This window comes from Ptychodera flava, chromosome 15, assembly GCF_041260155.1.
Source record: "Ptychodera flava strain L36383 chromosome 15, AS_Pfla_20210202, whole genome shotgun sequence".
Lineage (NCBI taxonomy): Eukaryota > Metazoa > Hemichordata > Enteropneusta > Ptychoderidae > Ptychodera > Ptychodera flava.
Window position 1 is genome coordinate 23,013,478 of NC_091942.1, and position 18,628 is coordinate 23,032,105.

The following is an 18,628-nucleotide window of genomic DNA, read 5'->3' on the forward strand; positions in this document are numbered from 1 at the left end:
TATCGCCTGTCCGATGATTACGTAATAGAAATATTGACCAGTGACGTTGTCGTACACCTGTTCTAATGATACATGAAACCATCGCGAAAATGGATTAATGGTCATGACCATTTTCGCGATGGTTTCATTTAATTTGTCTGAAACCGGAGTCGAATGTATGCATGATCACCCATTTATTCGGTATCTTTCAGCATGTCAAACAATAGTAGTAGTATCTTGCATCAAACAAAATTCATGAAAAATGGCCGACTTTGTCCTTTTAAAGCCATAACAACACACAACAAGGCAAAGCAAACTTGCAGAAAACATGTATGCGTCACTGAATTTAATTTTACTGAAAATGAAACCACTTAATATCATACTGTAAAAGTCGATACAAACAGAAAGTGATGTGGTAGACTCAACGTTTGCGCAAGGGAGTGGACAATTAAAGGAAGGGGTGTTTGTGGAGTTTAGGGCGCTTTCGGTTCCTGTGGTGAAGATTTTGAGAATTTGAGGAAAATTTCTCTACATATATCGATGTCGTCACAATATTTAAAGTTAATACAGTTTTCATCAGTGTTATACAAAAGTTCCGAAGGAATAACAAGATTATTGATCAAATTATCACACTCCAAACGATACGTTTCAATAGTGTAATTAGCGATATGATACGCGCGGATCGACCAGAACATCAGAAGCAAAGTAACAAAAACATTCGAAGATAAGATAAGTTGAACCATTCGTCTGGTGATCACTACAGAGAATATGTGTAGCGTGAAACTCTTGAGTAACGCCCAAGTCCTGTTTTCCACTTGTTATCAATTTTTACCATATATATATATATATATATATATATATATATATATATATATATATATATATATATATATATATATATATATATATATATATATATATATATATATATATATCTTCAGTACAATGCAATCAATATCTGTTACTTAAGTTTCAAGCATCCTGCAATCTTCAGACACACACACACACACACACAAACACACACACACACACACACACATATATATATATATATATATATATATATATATATATATATAGGCCTATACATGATAACACAAAATTACTTCAAGTACAAAGTAATGATATCTGTTACTCAAGTTTCATGCATCCTGCAATCATCAGACAGCAGTGAAAGGATTCTGTATCTACTGTTCATAGCTGTCAATACTGTTTATTACTGTTATTATTAATAATAATATGTATATACCCGTGAATTACTGTTACCTACTGTATCTACTGTTCATAGCTGTTGATACTGTTTATTACTGTTATTATGAGTGATATATATATATAATATGTATATACCCGTGAATTACTGTTACCTACTGTATCTACTGTTCATAGCTGTTGATACTGTTTATAACTGTTATTATGAGTATTAGTACGTATACACCTGTGAATTACTGTCACCTCTCCATGGCCACAACCTCGAAAATAAAGTAAAACTGATGCACGAACGTGGGAAAAGGCGAAGATGATAAGGTCACGCCCAACCCTAAATTACTGTTAAACTTATCGGCCAATCATGGCTCGCCAACTAATTAATAACGAGGCTAAGTTACATACAACTGAGTACAGTTTACGGAATTTTCCTGTAGTTAAGTCGTACATTTCTTGCTTTCCTCCATATCTTTGTGACATGCTACTGCGCATGCTTGCATCAAATTGAAAATAGAAATTAGACTCTATTTCCTATTTCGAATTTACGCAGGTCATTGAATAAAGCGTGTGGCCTTAAACAGTAGTCTCATTTTTCTTTTTTTCTAAATCACTCACTGATATAGAATAATGAAAATAGAAAATAGAGTGCATTGAATCGTAAGAAACATGTTCTAACATACAAGGAAATAAACCAATAATCGAATTTTTAATTCCTATATGAAAATCTCATGATGGTTTTTTGGTTGGCCGCGATTTGTCACGGATTGTTACCAAGCCTAAAGCATTTCAGTATGATTTTAGAAACTAAGTACAAAAATTATCGGCACTCAATAAATGCTTTTTTTTTAAATATTATAACAATGAAATGAATCCGTTGCAAAATACGTCCAACGGTTTTCCTTTGTCCAAACATTTAAATTTACAATGGGATGAGGACAGCTTTTTATGTTTTTCATTGAAACGTGATCGAAAGATTTAGAGTTCATAAGCCCGATTTGATCACATTAATACGCATTCCGAGAAGGTTACAACAAAACGAGGGTACCCCTCCCCGGTACCCCTGTTTTGGTATTTTTACTTTCATTTTAATTCCAACTTTCAATTTTGGCATATTCCGTTCACTCCGCATGTATTGTGACAGCTAGGTTCGGTTTCAGTCGTACGCCCGAGGTCCAATATAAGCTTATCACGCATAAAACAATGTTACACTGTTACAACACATTTACAGGTAGAGTGTAAATTGCCAGACTAAATGGCACGGCTAGCCGCTGCTATCGCATACAGACGGAGATTTTGGCTTCCGGTTAAATTTTAGCTATAATGATCACCAGTGTGTTGGGTGAATCTGAACGTCGGTTTCAGTTTGTAGCGTAATTTCCATTTCAATTTGGCAAAGTGCTATGTTATCATCCTCACTGTCTGATATTCCGATTGCTCACAACTTCATGACTATTTTTTAAAATGAATTCATTAAATTTAACTATTCTCCTTTCTTTTCGAAAGTAAAATATATTTTTTTCTTGGATTTAATGCAACAATTTATCTGTGATTTTCTGTGTCCATTTCTTTCTTTTTTTTTTAATATGAACCCCGACAACCTTTAAAAAAGTTTCATGTACCCTCCTTCAAAGTCATAAACCCCTTTCAAAAATTGATTTTGCTTCTGTCTACAAAGTTCAAAGTGGTTAGTATGTGAAAGATAGTCGTGTGCGGGCGCTCCGTACCTCCGCAACAAAGTGTGCCTCACATACAGTCTAAGGGGCGAAGCATTTAATATTTAAGGGCGTCTGGCAGACGGATGAAGTGACATTATTTTTTCCCCACGTGCTTTGCTTCGAAGTTTTCAATTTTTTTCACGTCAAGCCATACGTAGCTGATTTTCTTTCATTGATCTCTGCTGGGAATATTTTTTCCCCAAAATCTTCCAGACCCAAAGGATATAATAGACCACCCCTAAGCCCGGGAGTCCAAGTGGTCAGCTTCATCGTTCGTTTTTTTTAATCAGTTATTACCATTAAATACTAATTCTATGCTGATCCCTAGCTAAACTTTATGCGAACAATGTAACGAGGAGTACTTGAAGATTTAGAAAATATATGATGAGTCTGAAGTGGCGTCATCATTATTTATATTGTATAGGCCTATTTGATACTGTGATGAAAACAGGAGTAGGGATGGTCACCTGGATGGTCATAATACAGTCCAAAGCCCTACCACAAGCATTGTGTGGTAGCTCTGTGTCTTTTTCGGGCTGATTTTTGCTCTTCGTGGAGCGAAAATGAGCGCTGGCTGGTCGCAGAATGAAAACACTACAAACTCGTCCGTCATAACCTTTCCCTTTTGTCGACCTCGACCTACTACTTCGGACTGGACAATCACATAGCACATAGTAGCACAGAGCGAACTGTCACAGGTTCGAATGCTGCTGTGTACGAGGATACAAAGCATCCAATCACAAACCACTTTTGACGTTGGCCCGCTACCTTCAGTCATTTTGGTAAGGTAAAGTTGTTGTGATTTCATAAATTCAACTGGAATGAGCGAAACATCATGTCCAGTAGCAGCAACGAGAGTGGCGCATGTGGTGGTGCCAGCGACGCCGACAGTGTACGTCATATGTTTGGCAAAGCTACACTGCACGATGATGAAGAAAATTACAGCTCAACAGAGGAAAGGGACATATGTCCCAATTATCTTCACGGCTCGTGCTTGAAATGCGATGTCGGTTATCGGCCACATGGGAAGCTGGAGTTTAAATCTGGTTGTAGGTGGAAGGATCGCGAACGAAACATCCTGAGAATTTTAAACTTTCCCGTTGGGATGTCGTTTCGGCGCTCAAACAGTGAAATAATCTCTGCTTGGTTAATCTGTCCGACGATTGAAGAAATTCCTGATAGCGACATAAGACGCACTCTACGTTCTCTGCAAACGCCACAGTTAAAGCGTCTTGTTGACACTGTCCTACGTGTAGAATGTAAGTATTACTATCTTTGCATCCCTCTCCTTATCTGATACAAAAGGTATTACACGCGCCAATGGGAAATAGTTCGTTTTCAGTTTTTTATCATCCCGAACATCGAACAGCAACTATGACCTCGCTGACCCCCAGCCTCGCCTCGCTCGGGGACAGATATTTGGACACTTTATTTTTGCAATTTTTTTCTGTTCTACGACCATAAGCAGATGTGTCATTATTTGCAAAGTTTATTGACACATATAACATGATTTTTAATTTTTAAGCAATACATAACTGCGGAGCTCTATTGGCTGCTACGTCACTTTTTGCATGTATAGTCAATTCTTAGACATTCAAACTATTTCATCCAAACATGGTACAAGACCAATCTACTTTGACATATACAATCATGTCAATTCTTGATGCCATCTGATCCAAATGGCTGCCAGCAAACTTTGCAGTTAGCACAGTTTTGCATACAAATTTAAGTCATCACTTTTTGATAAAAGATAATAAGAACAAAGTACAAAATATTTAAATAGTATTAAACTTGTGGGGACTGTGTCATAATTGATGACTTTTTCAATATCATTTGCACACTATTTGGCTAAAAAATGTGTCAAATCCTCATTGTCCAACTTTTCTTGTTTATTTACTGTGATTGTTTGTGCTAAGTTAGTACAATAAAGTAAACTTAAATTGTTATTTCTTATAGGGAGTGACATCATTGACAGAGATCCATTTCTTTGGCTTGTATATGACTTCAGTAAGAAGTATGACATGAAAAACACACCACATGGAAAACTTCTACGGTATGCAGAAACTGTAAGTATATATATATATATATATATATATATATATATATATATATATATATATATATATATATGCAGAAACTGTAAATATATATATATATATATATATATGCAGAAACTGTAAATATATATATATATATATATATATATATATATATATATATATATATATATATATATATATATATATATATATATATATAATCTGACTTCTCTGAAACCACTGGTCCCATTAATGTTGATCATAGATACCTCATTTGCATGCATAATCAGGATTTTTTTTTAAATAATCATATTAGTTTCCACCATACTATGATGATTGACAGAATTTGACAAATTGGTACCAAAATATCGATGTGTACTATATATGCTTAGAAATGCTGTGGTACCTTAGCATGCAAGCCTAACAGAAACACCAACCATTCTGGGTTTGACTTAAACTACTTTACAAATGCGTCATTTTCCATTAACAAAGGAACGTGTACCCATGCATCCATACCAAGTGTAGATACGCCCCTCATAGCTATGTTTCAAAAGGGTACAATACATGTCCTTTAACCTTGTTTTCAGAGTTCAATTATGGTCCTGGAAACCCCTGTAAGTTACGTACTCTGAAGAAATAACCCTCTGCCATACACACATGTATAGTAACAGAACAAATGCACTAACAGGCAAACGGTAGGCTTGCCTTAGGCCTACCCTGACTCACCTAGGCTTGCCTGGGTCTGCAACACAAATCTTTGATTTATATTAACAGAATGCATGGTCTGAAATTGTGTGTGATCTAAATTGTAAAATAACTTACACATTTACAATTTATTGTTAGGTATTTCTCTAAGGCAATGTTTAGCTGTTAATTGGCTCATCTGTAGAATTCCTAGGCTAGCTTAGGCTAGCCTGGAACAGATCTATAGAGCAAATAAGTCTTAAAGCCCCCACTCAATTATCAGATTTATCTAATATAAATATTATTTTTTGATAAAATATTCAATGGAAAACAAAAGAATGACAAACTGTTAATGGGCTGTTGACACATTTGCTAATGCAGAACCAGGGATTGAGAGGGGCGCCTTTAAACACACACCTTGATGGTGCATTAGTCCTACTGTGTACTGTACTATTTTTCAATATTTTGTGTATTGATGCCATGTGGACAATGCCATCAACAGAATCCGCAAAATAAATGTATGTGACTTTCATTGTATAGGACTATCGTGAAAATAAAGATTGCAAAGTCACCTACAATCAGCGAAGTGCTCTGTTCAGTTGGATTGAAACATGCAAACTTATGGAACTTGATGTTGTTAAACTTCCTGAATTGCATCTGGATGACTTGCTTTATGAACTTATACGGTGTGCAGCAGAAGAAGTTGACCTTCAGCTAGTTGTGAAGTACGTTCATTTTTTGTATTTTTATTTGATACATCACCTATTTACTTGTTTGTTCAGATGTGCCAAAAAGTGCATAAATGAATAATTGTCAAGTTTCAGTTTTGCAATGCCATTTCAACTTCCAACTTTGAAGAAGTTTCTGTCTTCCTGTATCTAATGATGCATGAACATTTACTTATAACAGCTTGCTTGGGACATTGGTGTTAAATCTCTATGAGAGAGAAGCAACTCATTACTTATTCAGGAGTTTTGTAATGTTTCATCAGGCCAAAGTAATTAATTTCTTGTTTTTGCTTATCAACCGCGTATATTTTTATGTTTTTCTTTAAAAAATGACTATACCTTTCGGAACTGAAAATTTTTTGTATAATTTTTTAATCACTCAAATCAAATTACATTAATTTTTATCTAACTTTTATAGTATAGAACAAAGAATTTAATTACTTTGGCCTAAACTTGAATCAGTAATTGGTCCAGAGAGCTCTGACACACTGCTTTGCTCTACTGCCTGCTTTCAAAGACATATGAGACTGCAATTATCAAGGAATGTATGTATGTATGTATCATGTATAGATTTATGTATATGTCCACACCCTTCAACAGCTGTAAAGTGCAGCACCTACTATCTTATATTATCTTCTTTGCTCGATCCACTGCAGGTTAAGAGAATCTTCTGAAAGACAGATTGTTGTGTGTTCGCAAACTGTCACAGTCCAGAGTAATATTAAAGTGTCAGCCTTAGCCAAAGACATTCTTCATGTTATTACTTATACAGAGGTATGTATGTTTGTAAATTTGTCTTTATTAGATTGGGTCCCGTCCGTCCGTCCACAACAGTTTCTCAGACACCTCTGAACCGATTTTGTTCAAACTTGGTACAAAGATAAACGTACATGTACCTACATACCGGTTATGCACGTCAATTTATTTTGCGATACGATCCAATATAGTGGCCACCAGGCGGCCATTTTGTTCGCGATTTCTTTATGTTTTGGGTTGTAATTCTACTATCCTTGAACTGATTTAGGCCAGTGTTATTACATAGATAAAATACTATGGTAATATATACGTCCAATGTTTTTGCGATATGATCCAATATGGCCGCCAGGCGGCCTTTTTATTACGATTTTTTCATATTTTGAACCGTTACTCATATGTCCCTGAATAGATTTCATTCAAACCTCGCACTAATTTTGTTTTGTAGTGTCAATGTGCATGTCCATTTTTTTTGCAATACGGTCCAATATGGCCGCCACGCGGCCATTTTGTTGTGAATTTTTCCTGTTTTCAGCTGTAATTCTACTATCCCTGAACTAATTTTGTTCAGTGTTGGTGCAAAGATAAAGTACAATGGTATATTAAGCACAACCAAATTTTTCCGCGATACGATCCAATATGGCCGTCGGGCGACCATTTTTTGCGATTTTTCCATGTTTTGAAACCATACATGTAACTCAACTTTCCCTGAACGTATTTTGTCACACCTGGCACACTAACATATAAATTGTATAGTGGCAAGATGGGTAAAACTTGTTTTGGGACAAGCAGGTATAAATGTATATCTAAATTTAAGGCTCATTCTAAGTGTCTATGTGCATGTCAATGTCTTTTGCCATACGATCCAATATGGCTGCCAGGCGGCCATTTTCTTGGCGATTTTTTTCATGTGTTTTGAACAATAACAAACTGTCCTTGAACAGATTTTGCTCAAACTTGGCACACAGACATTATGTATTGTAGTGTCCATGTGCATGTCAATTTATTTGTGGATATGATGTGATGGCCATTTTGTTGCGAAATTTTGTTGCCTTTGAGCCGTAAGTGTACTATCCCTGAACACATTTCATTCAAAGTTGGTACATGGGCATGTGTAATAGTGTGCATGAGAGTGACAGTTTATGGTCCAGTGTGGTCCAGTGTGATCCAATATGGCCGATGTGATGTGATCCAATATCCAGATGGCCATTAAGTTGCTTTTGCAACATAATACATGTCTGTTTTGCTACCTGTAGAACTATGAAAGAAAATGCATGATATACTGAGCCAGAGGGCATCTGTAATGGACAAATGTGACATATACCGGTACATATGATATATAGTTCAGTGCATCCAGCTAAATGAATAAGTATGGCCGCCCAGCAGCCATTTTATTGTGTAATTTTCACATTTTAAGCCCTAATTCAGATATGCCTAGTCAATATGCTTCAAACTTGTCACAAGCTAATGATCATGACAAAAATGTGTGATGCACCAGGTTGAAAGCCCTCAATTTATGTCAAAAATAATAATATCAAAGTTCGAAAGATTTAAACAGCATTGAACTTGGCGGGGACTGTGTCATTGACTGATGACTTGTTACATACAGAAATAGGTATTACTTTCTGGCATTCTTTGTCCTCAAAATTTAGTAAAAGTACGGGTCACAGTCCCTCAAACCACCAGCCTCCAAACGCCTGGCATTCTTTTTTCCTGATCTGTAGAACAGGTAAACAAAACAATAATGTCTACATCAGTTATTGGTAATGTTAGCTCAAAAAAAAAAAAGAAATGTTTCTGGTCATTGACATGTGGCAAAAATGATGCAGCAACGCGTTTTTTTTATTTGTTTTCTAATGGAATTTGATACATTCTTTCCTTTTTTTCCAAAAGGGCAAACGGAAAAAGGGAAAAAAAAACGGTTGACACGCACACATTAAGTGATGCGCGCAATGACCAGAAACAATTTTTTTTTGCCTAGTTTCTTTTCCTTATGGTACTTGATGAGAGGTCACGAAACATGAATATTATTGGACATCATGCTCAAATGTACAGTACTCAGCATGCCATATTGTATTACACGTACTTACAAATCACTTTAGAAACTGTACGGCAACTACATTGAATTTGATGATGATAAACATATCAAGTGCAGTTTCACTTTTAAAAATGAACAGACGATATTGAATGCCTTACTAATGATACAAAAGTAGTTTTATGTTAAGTCTTTTTAGTATCCCTTTGGTCTTCAAAATAAGTTAACTTTCCATGACATTTTGGCTTCTATCAATGACCATGTCTTGAACTTGTATGGCTTCACTAAACGCACTGAGGCCTGTGTATTGCTCAATCAGTACGACTGTAAACAAAATGCATAAACAAAATCAACACAATTAAAACACATATTGGGAAAGGACAAATGATAGAATGCATGACTGACCAATCGATGAATACTATAGTGTTTTGATGGGTAAAAATTCAACCAAGCTTTGTCTCTTAGGTTTCAAGTGAGGGGAAATCATACTTTGTATTCTGAACAAGTTGGTTCGATCGTCTGGTTTTTCTAGATGATGTCATCAAACTTACACGGTTATACGATACTGCAACTGTATTTTGGCCCTCAGTAGTGCTTGAAACAATTCAAGGTCAGAATTTGAAAACAACTGCCTTTTACCAATTACTGTATTTTTAGCTCACATTTGGTATACAAACCAATGTGAGCTTAAAAGCATAAGTTGGCGTCCGTCGTCTGTATGTATGTATGTCTGTTTGTATGTATGTAATGTATGTATGTATTACAGTGTTCGAAATAATCGGTGGCAATGGTGGCATTTGCCACCAAAAATTGTCAATCTGCCACCAAATTTTTTTTCTGGTGGTATTTTCTGCCACTAAATTTTGGGTCATCATGTCATCGATCCTACGGCTTGAATGAAGGAACACTGAAGGAACACGCGTTGTCGGACGGCGGAAAAAACTCATTAGCAAAAAAAAAACAACAAACTAATTGCGACATTTTGGCATGAATGAAAACATAGCGTGAATCCAAACTTGTGATTGGCTAATCTCCATATCGATGACAGCAGCTTTTGTACACTTGACATGCTGTTGTCCTCTGTGATAGCCGCATATGCAGTCACAGGGCACAAGATAAAAGCATGTTGTGACATTTTGAAAACAAAGCTAAACTGCAGCTGCGTGAATTAAATAATAATAAATACTTGCAATTCATTAGCCAGTACAGGCTCAAAAATTCCTATCGCCCGACGCCCGTTGCTAGTGAATTTTGAGGTCGGGCAATTAAAATCAATATGCTTCCCGTCCGACGGGCAAGTCCACCAGCGGTTGAATTAACTAAGCTCTGGACAATTCAAGCTTGAAAACGTATTTCATTAGGTCTGTACACGCCTACAATCATTGTAAGTCCTTCAACTCTCAGAAGTGTTTTCTGAAAACCCTTGAAAATCCGCCCGACATCGCAAAATAATCGTTCTTGCTGTTGTAAAACACAAAAAGTCGTAAAAATAGAGTTTTGCGACATGTTCTCTCCGACGACACGGAGTGAACTCACTGTTTTGTGTGTGTGCCGTAAAGTGGTATGCTCTTGACAGTCGTTGCCATTCTCTTTGTGCAAGCGTATGAGTTGTATGACAGTCGATCGGCTTCACGCGATAGTGTAATTGCACCGTGTGCTTTGTAAATGGATGTAAACTTATTCAAAGCCATAGATCTCGGCAATGCTTACTGTTCAACGTAAATCAACACCCAGATGAAAAAGTACAAGTTTACATCGTAGTCGAAACAGGCTCAGTCGACCAAGGAGGCCACATATTGCAGCTACGTAGTGCGTGAGATGCAGACAGTTTCAAATTACGTGACCTTGGTTTTTAGGGATCGGCTCTCACTTACAGAAAACAAATCTGCACTGAAGAGTAACGAAAACGAAACTTGAATCTGCTCTCTTGACGAATACATTTATCAATAAACTTTGAAAGACTGCTGTGCTCAGTGAGCAAACATGTAAACAGGTAAAAGAGTTGCAGATGTACATGTGCGTATGCATTGGCAGATAAACACTAGCAGAGCAGTTGTTTGTGATCTCAGCTTGATAATAAAGAGCAGCAGCCAGCCATGCACATTGTAAATCACACAATCTTATTACTCTTATGCAAAGATTTTAATTTGGACTAGGTTGTGGAAAAATTCCAAATTCAAAGATGTTTTCTAAATGGCCAAATCTACAGAAAAAACTAAAGTATTCTCACATTTCTTCTGGCGACATTTCAGATTTGGTAATAGTCCTTCATTTTAACAAGATGTAGTTCTTGTTTGAATCTGTTTTTTCCCTCTTTGAATTCACTTCATATGGCCAAACTCTTGCTCTCTGTTACAAATTACTGGTACAGTTATTAGAAATTTAGGGCAAGTACTTTTTCCTCTCGGGCAAGTAAAAATGAAATTCACGTGTCCCACGGTTAGTAAGTTTGAAAATTTTTTTCGAGGCATGCAGTATGGGTTGACTTTTTGTGACGTGTACTCACCATATTTTCAAGAATTTATAAATTAGAATGAGTATGTGGCAATGACAAAATGTTGTATTATACCGATCACATAATGTGTTAAACTGCCACCAGATTTTTCATAATTGCCACCAGATTTCATATCCGGTGGCAAACTTTTGCCACAAGAAATAAAAAAGTATTTCTATCCCTGATGTATGTATGTATGTGTGTATGTCCATTCACTGCAAAAACTTAAGAACCGCTGCTTATTTCAGCTTGGTATTTGGTGTGTTGATGCATCCTGGGCTGTAGATTGGGATTTTGTTCAGCTGAAGTTGACATTGGCCAAATTATGCAAATGAGCTTTAAAAATGTGAAAATTGTCAAAAATTAAAAACTAGAGAACCGCTATTCGAATTGCTTTGAAAATTAGTATGCATGTACCTTAGGTTGACCACATACTGTATTATGTATTTTTATGAAGATATCTTGAATTTTCTATTTTTGCTGAATTTTTTGGTGATTTTCCTCATTTTTGGTAAAATTTCTTCTTCTCTTAAACCGCTTGCCAAATTGTTTACAAATTTGAGTTGGATGTTTGCAAGGCTGTTACCTTTGTAATCTGTTGACATTATGATAAAAATTCGCAAAATTAACTTTTAGGGCAATTTTGAGAACTTTTGGTCAAAAATTTGTTTCTCTGAAAGTACACGTCCAAAGGCTTTGAAATTTAATTTTTAGGGCCTTAGAGTTATCCTTATTGTAACCAACCAATATCATGTCAAAAATATTAATATTATATTTTTGGGGCAGTTTTTCTCATTTTTTTATTTAAAAGTTGATTACATAATACACTGATCCAAATACTTTGAAATTTAGTTTTGGGGTTTCTTAGAGTATACTCATAATGTGTGAAAACTACATGAAAATATCAAAAGTGTAGTTTTTGGTTATTTTTATCCTTGATTATTTTAATTTTATGCAACTTAAAACAGTATTACTATTATATGCCGTTCATACACAGGCCATTGAAACGTCTCTGAAACGGTTCTGGGCCAATACTGACACAGAAAGTTATGTGTGGACACTCCGAAGTGGTTCTGAAGCATTTCAGATTTGAGACGGTTTAGTCGGCCCGACCAGAGCCGTTGTAGGGATTAACTCTATCCGCAAATCGCTGTGTGGACAGACTGAGCCGCTTCAGAAGCGTTTCAAACGCCCTCACGCGACAGGTATTTGTAACATAAAACAAACAACAACCAATATACAATATTCACTTTCGCCATGGCTGCCGAACACAGTACTACATCTCGCGGTATACTGGTCCGACGAAGAGATAAGCTTGCTACCAAAAACCCTATCAATTCGACCAGAAAAAATTCATTACGATTTGAAAACGTCGAATTAATAGGAAATTAAAACTGCCGAAATAATTAGTGGTCGAATTTAATTTGGAACGACGAGGATGAAATTTAAGCGAGACATGTTTGCCATGTTGAGACTGCTTCAAAGCATGGACTGTGAAATTTTGTGAGGTCGACAAATTTCGTACAAAAAAACCTCAACGCACCTGGGTGTCACATCAAAATCAAAGTGGCCGCGATTACAGACGGAACAATCTGTGACACTGCCACCGGCCGCTCGACGGACGACATAAGTTGACATCGTGTGCCAGCCCTTGGAAATATATTGTAACTCCTTGACAGGCAGATGAGATAGTCTTATAGCGTTTGATGCATTGAAAGTTTGTAAAAATAATAAAAAATGACATCACCGATCATAAGAAACGTGTGTGTTGAAGATAATAGTTTTTAAAAGAAGACTATGACGACCATATTTCTGTAAGTATTATCTAACTTTAGAAAACCAACATCTGAAGATTTACTTCAACCAACACTTTTGGATTTGTTCCACTCTTTATTATAAGATTAGTCGAATTTCTGGAAAGTAGGTGTACATTTTCGATGTCTGTGTATCGTCTACACCGAAGTCATATCCGAAAGAGTATAATCAGTTCGCGACAGCGTAAACCTCTCTCTCCCTCTCTCTCTCCGGCATTTCAATGTTTTATATTGTCGACATTTATATATCAGTCTGAAGTTTCAGGTCACTGCTCATTGCAAGTAGTTGATGTCAATTTTTCCGTATCGGGCATGGTCTCTATCGTCACTCTAATCGTTAGTGTTTTCCTGTTATATTCCATATCAAACTCAAAACACAACGTGAACAACGCTGATAATATATTGCATCTTTCGTATCGAAAACCGGTAAAGTTCGTAACTGGTGACATGTCACGGCCTGGAGAAAGTTCATCACCATCGATCGAATGTCCGTGGCGCTTTTGCTTCCAAATAGACATATTGAAATGCACAGGGAACTTCGCGGTATGGCAATTATATGAATTTTACCGTGAAGAAAGTCTGTGACTTTAAACTGGCCGTACAACCAACAATAAACATGGCGGAGCAATGATACCGATTTCAGAGACTTCGATTTTTTTTTCATTGCGACCTCGACCGCTGGTGAGAGCGAGTCGTCTATTTTTTTCCCACTGGCTATTTGGCTTTGAATTTTCAATTGCCATCATGTGCTAAGTTAAAGCTAAAACAAGACGGGCGTTCTCTGTAAATCAATAAGCCTTTTGAATATGAAAAAATCGGACATCTGAACCTCAACACGCAGCTTGAAAGTTGTTCTCCGAATCAGGACAGGGACATCGGCCCGGGACATCGGTGAGGCCGGATTTCACGTAGTAGCTATGGAAACCGACGGCTCGTTCGTTGTAAGAAACCATGCGATGTACAGATTACAGTCTTGGGCCGTGGAATTTCGCCGTATCGCCTCTACAGACTACACCGTCTATTACCTAACCATGCTATTAAACAATCACACGATAGTTCAGTAACATATATCTTCATTAATCTACCGATCATCCACCGTCGAACACTTCGAAAACAATGGTCGCGGTCACGGATTCAAGGACGTTCACAAGAAAAATTATCAATAAGTGGCGCGCAGAATTATTTTTACTGGTTTTGAGAACTTCTAAAATAACTTGTAATCTGTATATCTTCACACATCGAACCGATATTGTATACCTATCACCGTCGAAGTTTATGTCTTTCACTGTAGAGTTCTTTTATCCAAAACATATATTCAGAAGAGTCTGAGCCCACAGAGCAGTCAAATGAAAGGATAATTGCTTCAAGCGAATGAAATTGCACGAAAGAATGAAAATCAACAGCACACCATGGACGTGATTTAAAACAATAGCGCTTGTGATAGGACTATTCTATTTGAGTAAAAAGTGCCGTTTTTCTCGCAATTTTAGCAACTGTAACGACCCTTTATTCTTTAATACCTTTCCATAATTGAATTAAACTAGGTTTAGGCTTATACACACAGTGTACACTGATGTACAGAACTTTAAAAAGTATTCTGCTGGTAACGAACAGGGGTTTACACTCTAATGGGCGCAGTAAAACAATGGTCACGTCCATAGGTTCAAGGACGTTCACGGGGAGACACGATGGCAAATAGTGCAGTGTCGTAAAATTGCTTAGACTAGTTTTAAGAACGGTACAATATCTGGTCATCGGTGTACCGCTACCTGTGAATCGAAACGACAAGTGTAGACCTATAGCTTCGAAATTTTATGGGAGAGACACCACGACTGAGACCGACAGTAGCATAACAAACTATTCCCAATTGTGCGTCCGTGTTTTTTAATACAGACATCTCTGTAGGTGATTCTGGTTTCTCTTGAATCAAAAGTCCGACATTGACAAAATTGACATAAAATAAGTCCGAAAAGTTATGTTTTATTCAACTAACTGATCTATCTCTTTGATATCCCCTATTAGCTACATGTAAACAGTCCGGAAAGACTGACATCGATGTCTCCCGGGCCCCCATTTCTTCACCGTTTTGCAAAACATCTCATCAGCCGGACGCATGGGCAATGTCTTTGTACGTTGGTCAAAACTAATGACAGTATAGGTCAGGATGTAACATCGGTCAAAGTAATATTGAATATGGAAGACGAAAATGCTTTCATCGATTGACAAAAATGAGAGGGAACGAGTCAGTAAATATCGAACCATAAAGGGGAGATCGAGACTGCCATCCCCATGATTAATCAACTGGGAACAAAATATATATTTCGATCAACAGACTTACACAACCAGAGACAGCATTTTATTCAGCTTTAAAATAAGTCACCGCCTTTCCTATAATAACACCCCGTTTGCGTTTCGATCTACTCTGCTCTGTCCCCAATCGGTATGGCCGTCCGGGTTCGCTTGCCGTACTGACTGATACATGGTTATTTCTTCACATATTTTTTCATCGTTTGGCATAAAATACAGCATCTCTTTGGTGCACAAGGCAAATCAACGTTTAGAAGGAAAGTCACAGGAGGTTAGGATATTATATACCGTAGGTGAAATTAGAATGGAATGTTGAAGATGAAAAGACTTTTATCAGTCGACAAAAATTGCCATAAACCAGAATTGAGATTGTCTATGATTTATTAATTGGGAACAAAAATATTCGATTGAGTCATTAAGTTGTGTTTGATTCGTTTCAAAAATGTGTTCCTACATATTCTTATCCGATTGTTTGTGTAAATAAAATTTTTGTTTCGCCTCGGATATTTGTAGGGAAGTTTGGATTAGTGTGGACGGTAATGTTTTGTTTGTGTGAGGAAAGCTTATGGCGAGGCGAAACAAACATTTTTATTAACACAAACAATCGGATAAGAATGTAGGAACACATTTTAGAAACGAATAAAACACAAACTCGACACAAAAACATTTTGGATAGTTAGGTGGGGAGCCTCTTTCACATTCTTTACAGCCAGTACGACGTCGTCCATTTCAGCCATCTTGTTACAAACAATGCTTGGCCATACACACCTTTTGAACTCGAGAGGGCGCATTAAGACGTCTTAAACATCAAAACAATGGCTTAATTTTGTGTATGTGGACGCAAGCGGACTCAATCTATTAATCCCCTGTGTTTACAAATCACAAATAGTGTTGCAGAAGCGTTTCAATTTTTCCGTCTGAACATAGTATTAATCAGGTGGGCAGCTGTAAGCAATGTTTACACAGAAATTCCTTGGGATTGACTGCTGTGACAGTTAGGTAAACATAGATGAATTATCCCAAGCACAGGCTCCATCATAGGTATCAATGTGATGTGGTTTTGGACTAAGTTTGACTGTCATTACAAACTACATTCAGTAAACTAGCATTGTGATATTTTACAGAACAAGTCAATGCCAAGAGGTCAAACTCCATCAAAAATGGAAGAATTTCTGGGACAAGTGGCTGCCGAAGGCTTGGCCGTTGCACAACACAGTCCATATGGCAATGAATCCTACAAGACAGTGTACAATATGTCGTTATTTGCTGTCCACACTGACCATGCATGGAAATTGATTGCATATGCCATTCAGTGCCACTTCTCAAAGGAGATGATAGCAAATATGGCAAAATGTCCCATTCCCAATCCCCTTAAAAAGTCAGTGATACTCCACGATGATATAGAATTTACAGCAGACATGCATGGCAAAGAAATAATCACATTTCTGTATTCAGCCTTTAAAGGTTTCTTCACACTTTTCAAAATGCAAAGGAATGATGATGCATAAATCGAAAATACAATGCTGTACTTTCCGTCAAGATTTGTGTGAAGGTTGTACAGGGGGGATTTCAACTGCGTTGTTTATACCCTCAAAGGTGAGTTACTCTCAGCGAGGTTATGTAATGTAAAAGCTTATAAACCACGACTTAAATGCGTTTTTCCTCATGAAGAATTCTCTGTATGTCATTTATGAGACAATGAACAAAGTTGATGTTTGTAAATTTTCAAGAAAGGTGCAACAGGACAGTTAAGGTCAAGATAAAAATCAACAAAGAGATGAATACTTTATTTTAATTATTCACTTATTCATTAGCCTTGAACTCATAATTTAGTTATGTTTCTCTTTTTGCATTTCGTCTGCTTTTCAGAACATCGCTTTTGTTTGTTCTTGTGCATCACTTTTACAAGTAGATGTGATATGCTTCATGCGGACAATAGACGTATATGTTATGAAAGTTTTACACATGTATGTGCAAATCACTCTCGCTTTTAACAAAATTATGGTGGACTTTAGGGTTATCACGTTATCCTGGTTTCTGGTCTTACAGTTGAGGATACCCCATCCCTCAACACATGCCGTTTTGCATCTTCAGATGATTGGAGTGATATAAAACAGACAACTGTCAAGCTGATAGTTTTGTTAGATGTCTTTATCTGTAGAATGTATCAACAATGAGCATGAATAAAGGGACATATTTTGATATTTTCCATGATATTCTTGTTGTGATGTTTAGATAGGGGACATTCATTGAGACAATCAATTCCACTCCCGACTAAAATTCAGTTGTACCATTCAGTCGTAAAAATTTACACACGGAGTATGGGCTGTTTCAAATTCATGGCCTCCAGGACAAATTGAACACCATGCAGTACTCTGGATGATTTTGGGAGAAGATTAAAGTACTGCATTTTGCAAATAGGATTAAATTTCTTGGAAACTGAAAAAGTGACCGCTGATGGAGCATGTCCAAAAAAGCTGTGGACAAGGCAGATAAATTTAGTCTGTGAAAGTGGGAGGCAGTCAGAAATGTTAATCCTTCTCACTCAATTCTGATGGAATTGGCCATTGTCTCAGTAATTTGGAGAGTGTATTACTAAACTTGGCCAGTCTTTGGATCTAGCACAGTCCATCTGCCCATCATTAGCAAACATCCATCGTTGATGAATTACAAAGATGACCATTCTAGCAATTAAACTTGATTGAGCATTGTGCAAGGTCATGGTTCATCTGCTATGCACACCAATTGGGGATGTCGACGTAGGCCAAAAAAATATAAATTGTGCTGTTCAGATAACATGTTTTAAAAATAGGGTTGATAGGTGGGTAGGAATTTTTTTTTCCAAAATATTTTATTTTTATATATGCATTTTTCAGG

General features: G+C 36.8%; 1 protein-coding gene across 1 annotated transcript; it reads left to right on the forward strand.

The window, feature by feature from the left end:
- Positions 1 to 3,676: 3,676 nt before the first annotated feature.
- On the forward strand, positions 3,677 to 17,959 carry LOC139151575 (uncharacterized). Its single transcript, XM_070724470.1, has 5 exons — positions 3,677 to 4,156; positions 4,854 to 4,963; positions 6,161 to 6,345; positions 7,005 to 7,122; positions 16,876 to 17,959. The coding sequence occupies exons 1-5, from the start codon at positions 3,733 to 3,735 to the stop codon at positions 17,257 to 17,259; spliced, it is 1,221 nt and encodes a 406-aa protein (XP_070580571.1). The 5' UTR covers positions 3,677 to 3,732; the 3' UTR covers positions 17,260 to 17,959.
- Positions 17,960 to 18,628: the final 669 nt, after the last annotated feature.

What these genes read in the sequence shown, in the direction of transcription:
- LOC139151575 (XM_070724470.1), top strand. Translation starts at nt 3,733, where the DNA reads ATGTCCAGTAGCAGCAACGAGAGTGGCGCATGTGGTGGTGCCAGCGAC. An exon ending in CACTGTCCTACGTGTAGAAT is followed by an intron (nt 4,157 to 4,853) that starts GTAAGTATTACT and finishes TATTTCTTATAG; the next exon opens with GGAGTGACATCATTGACAGA. An exon ending in TTCTACGGTATGCAGAAACT is followed by an intron (nt 4,964 to 6,160) that starts GTAAGTATATAT and finishes TTCATTGTATAG; the next exon opens with GACTATCGTGAAAATAAAGA.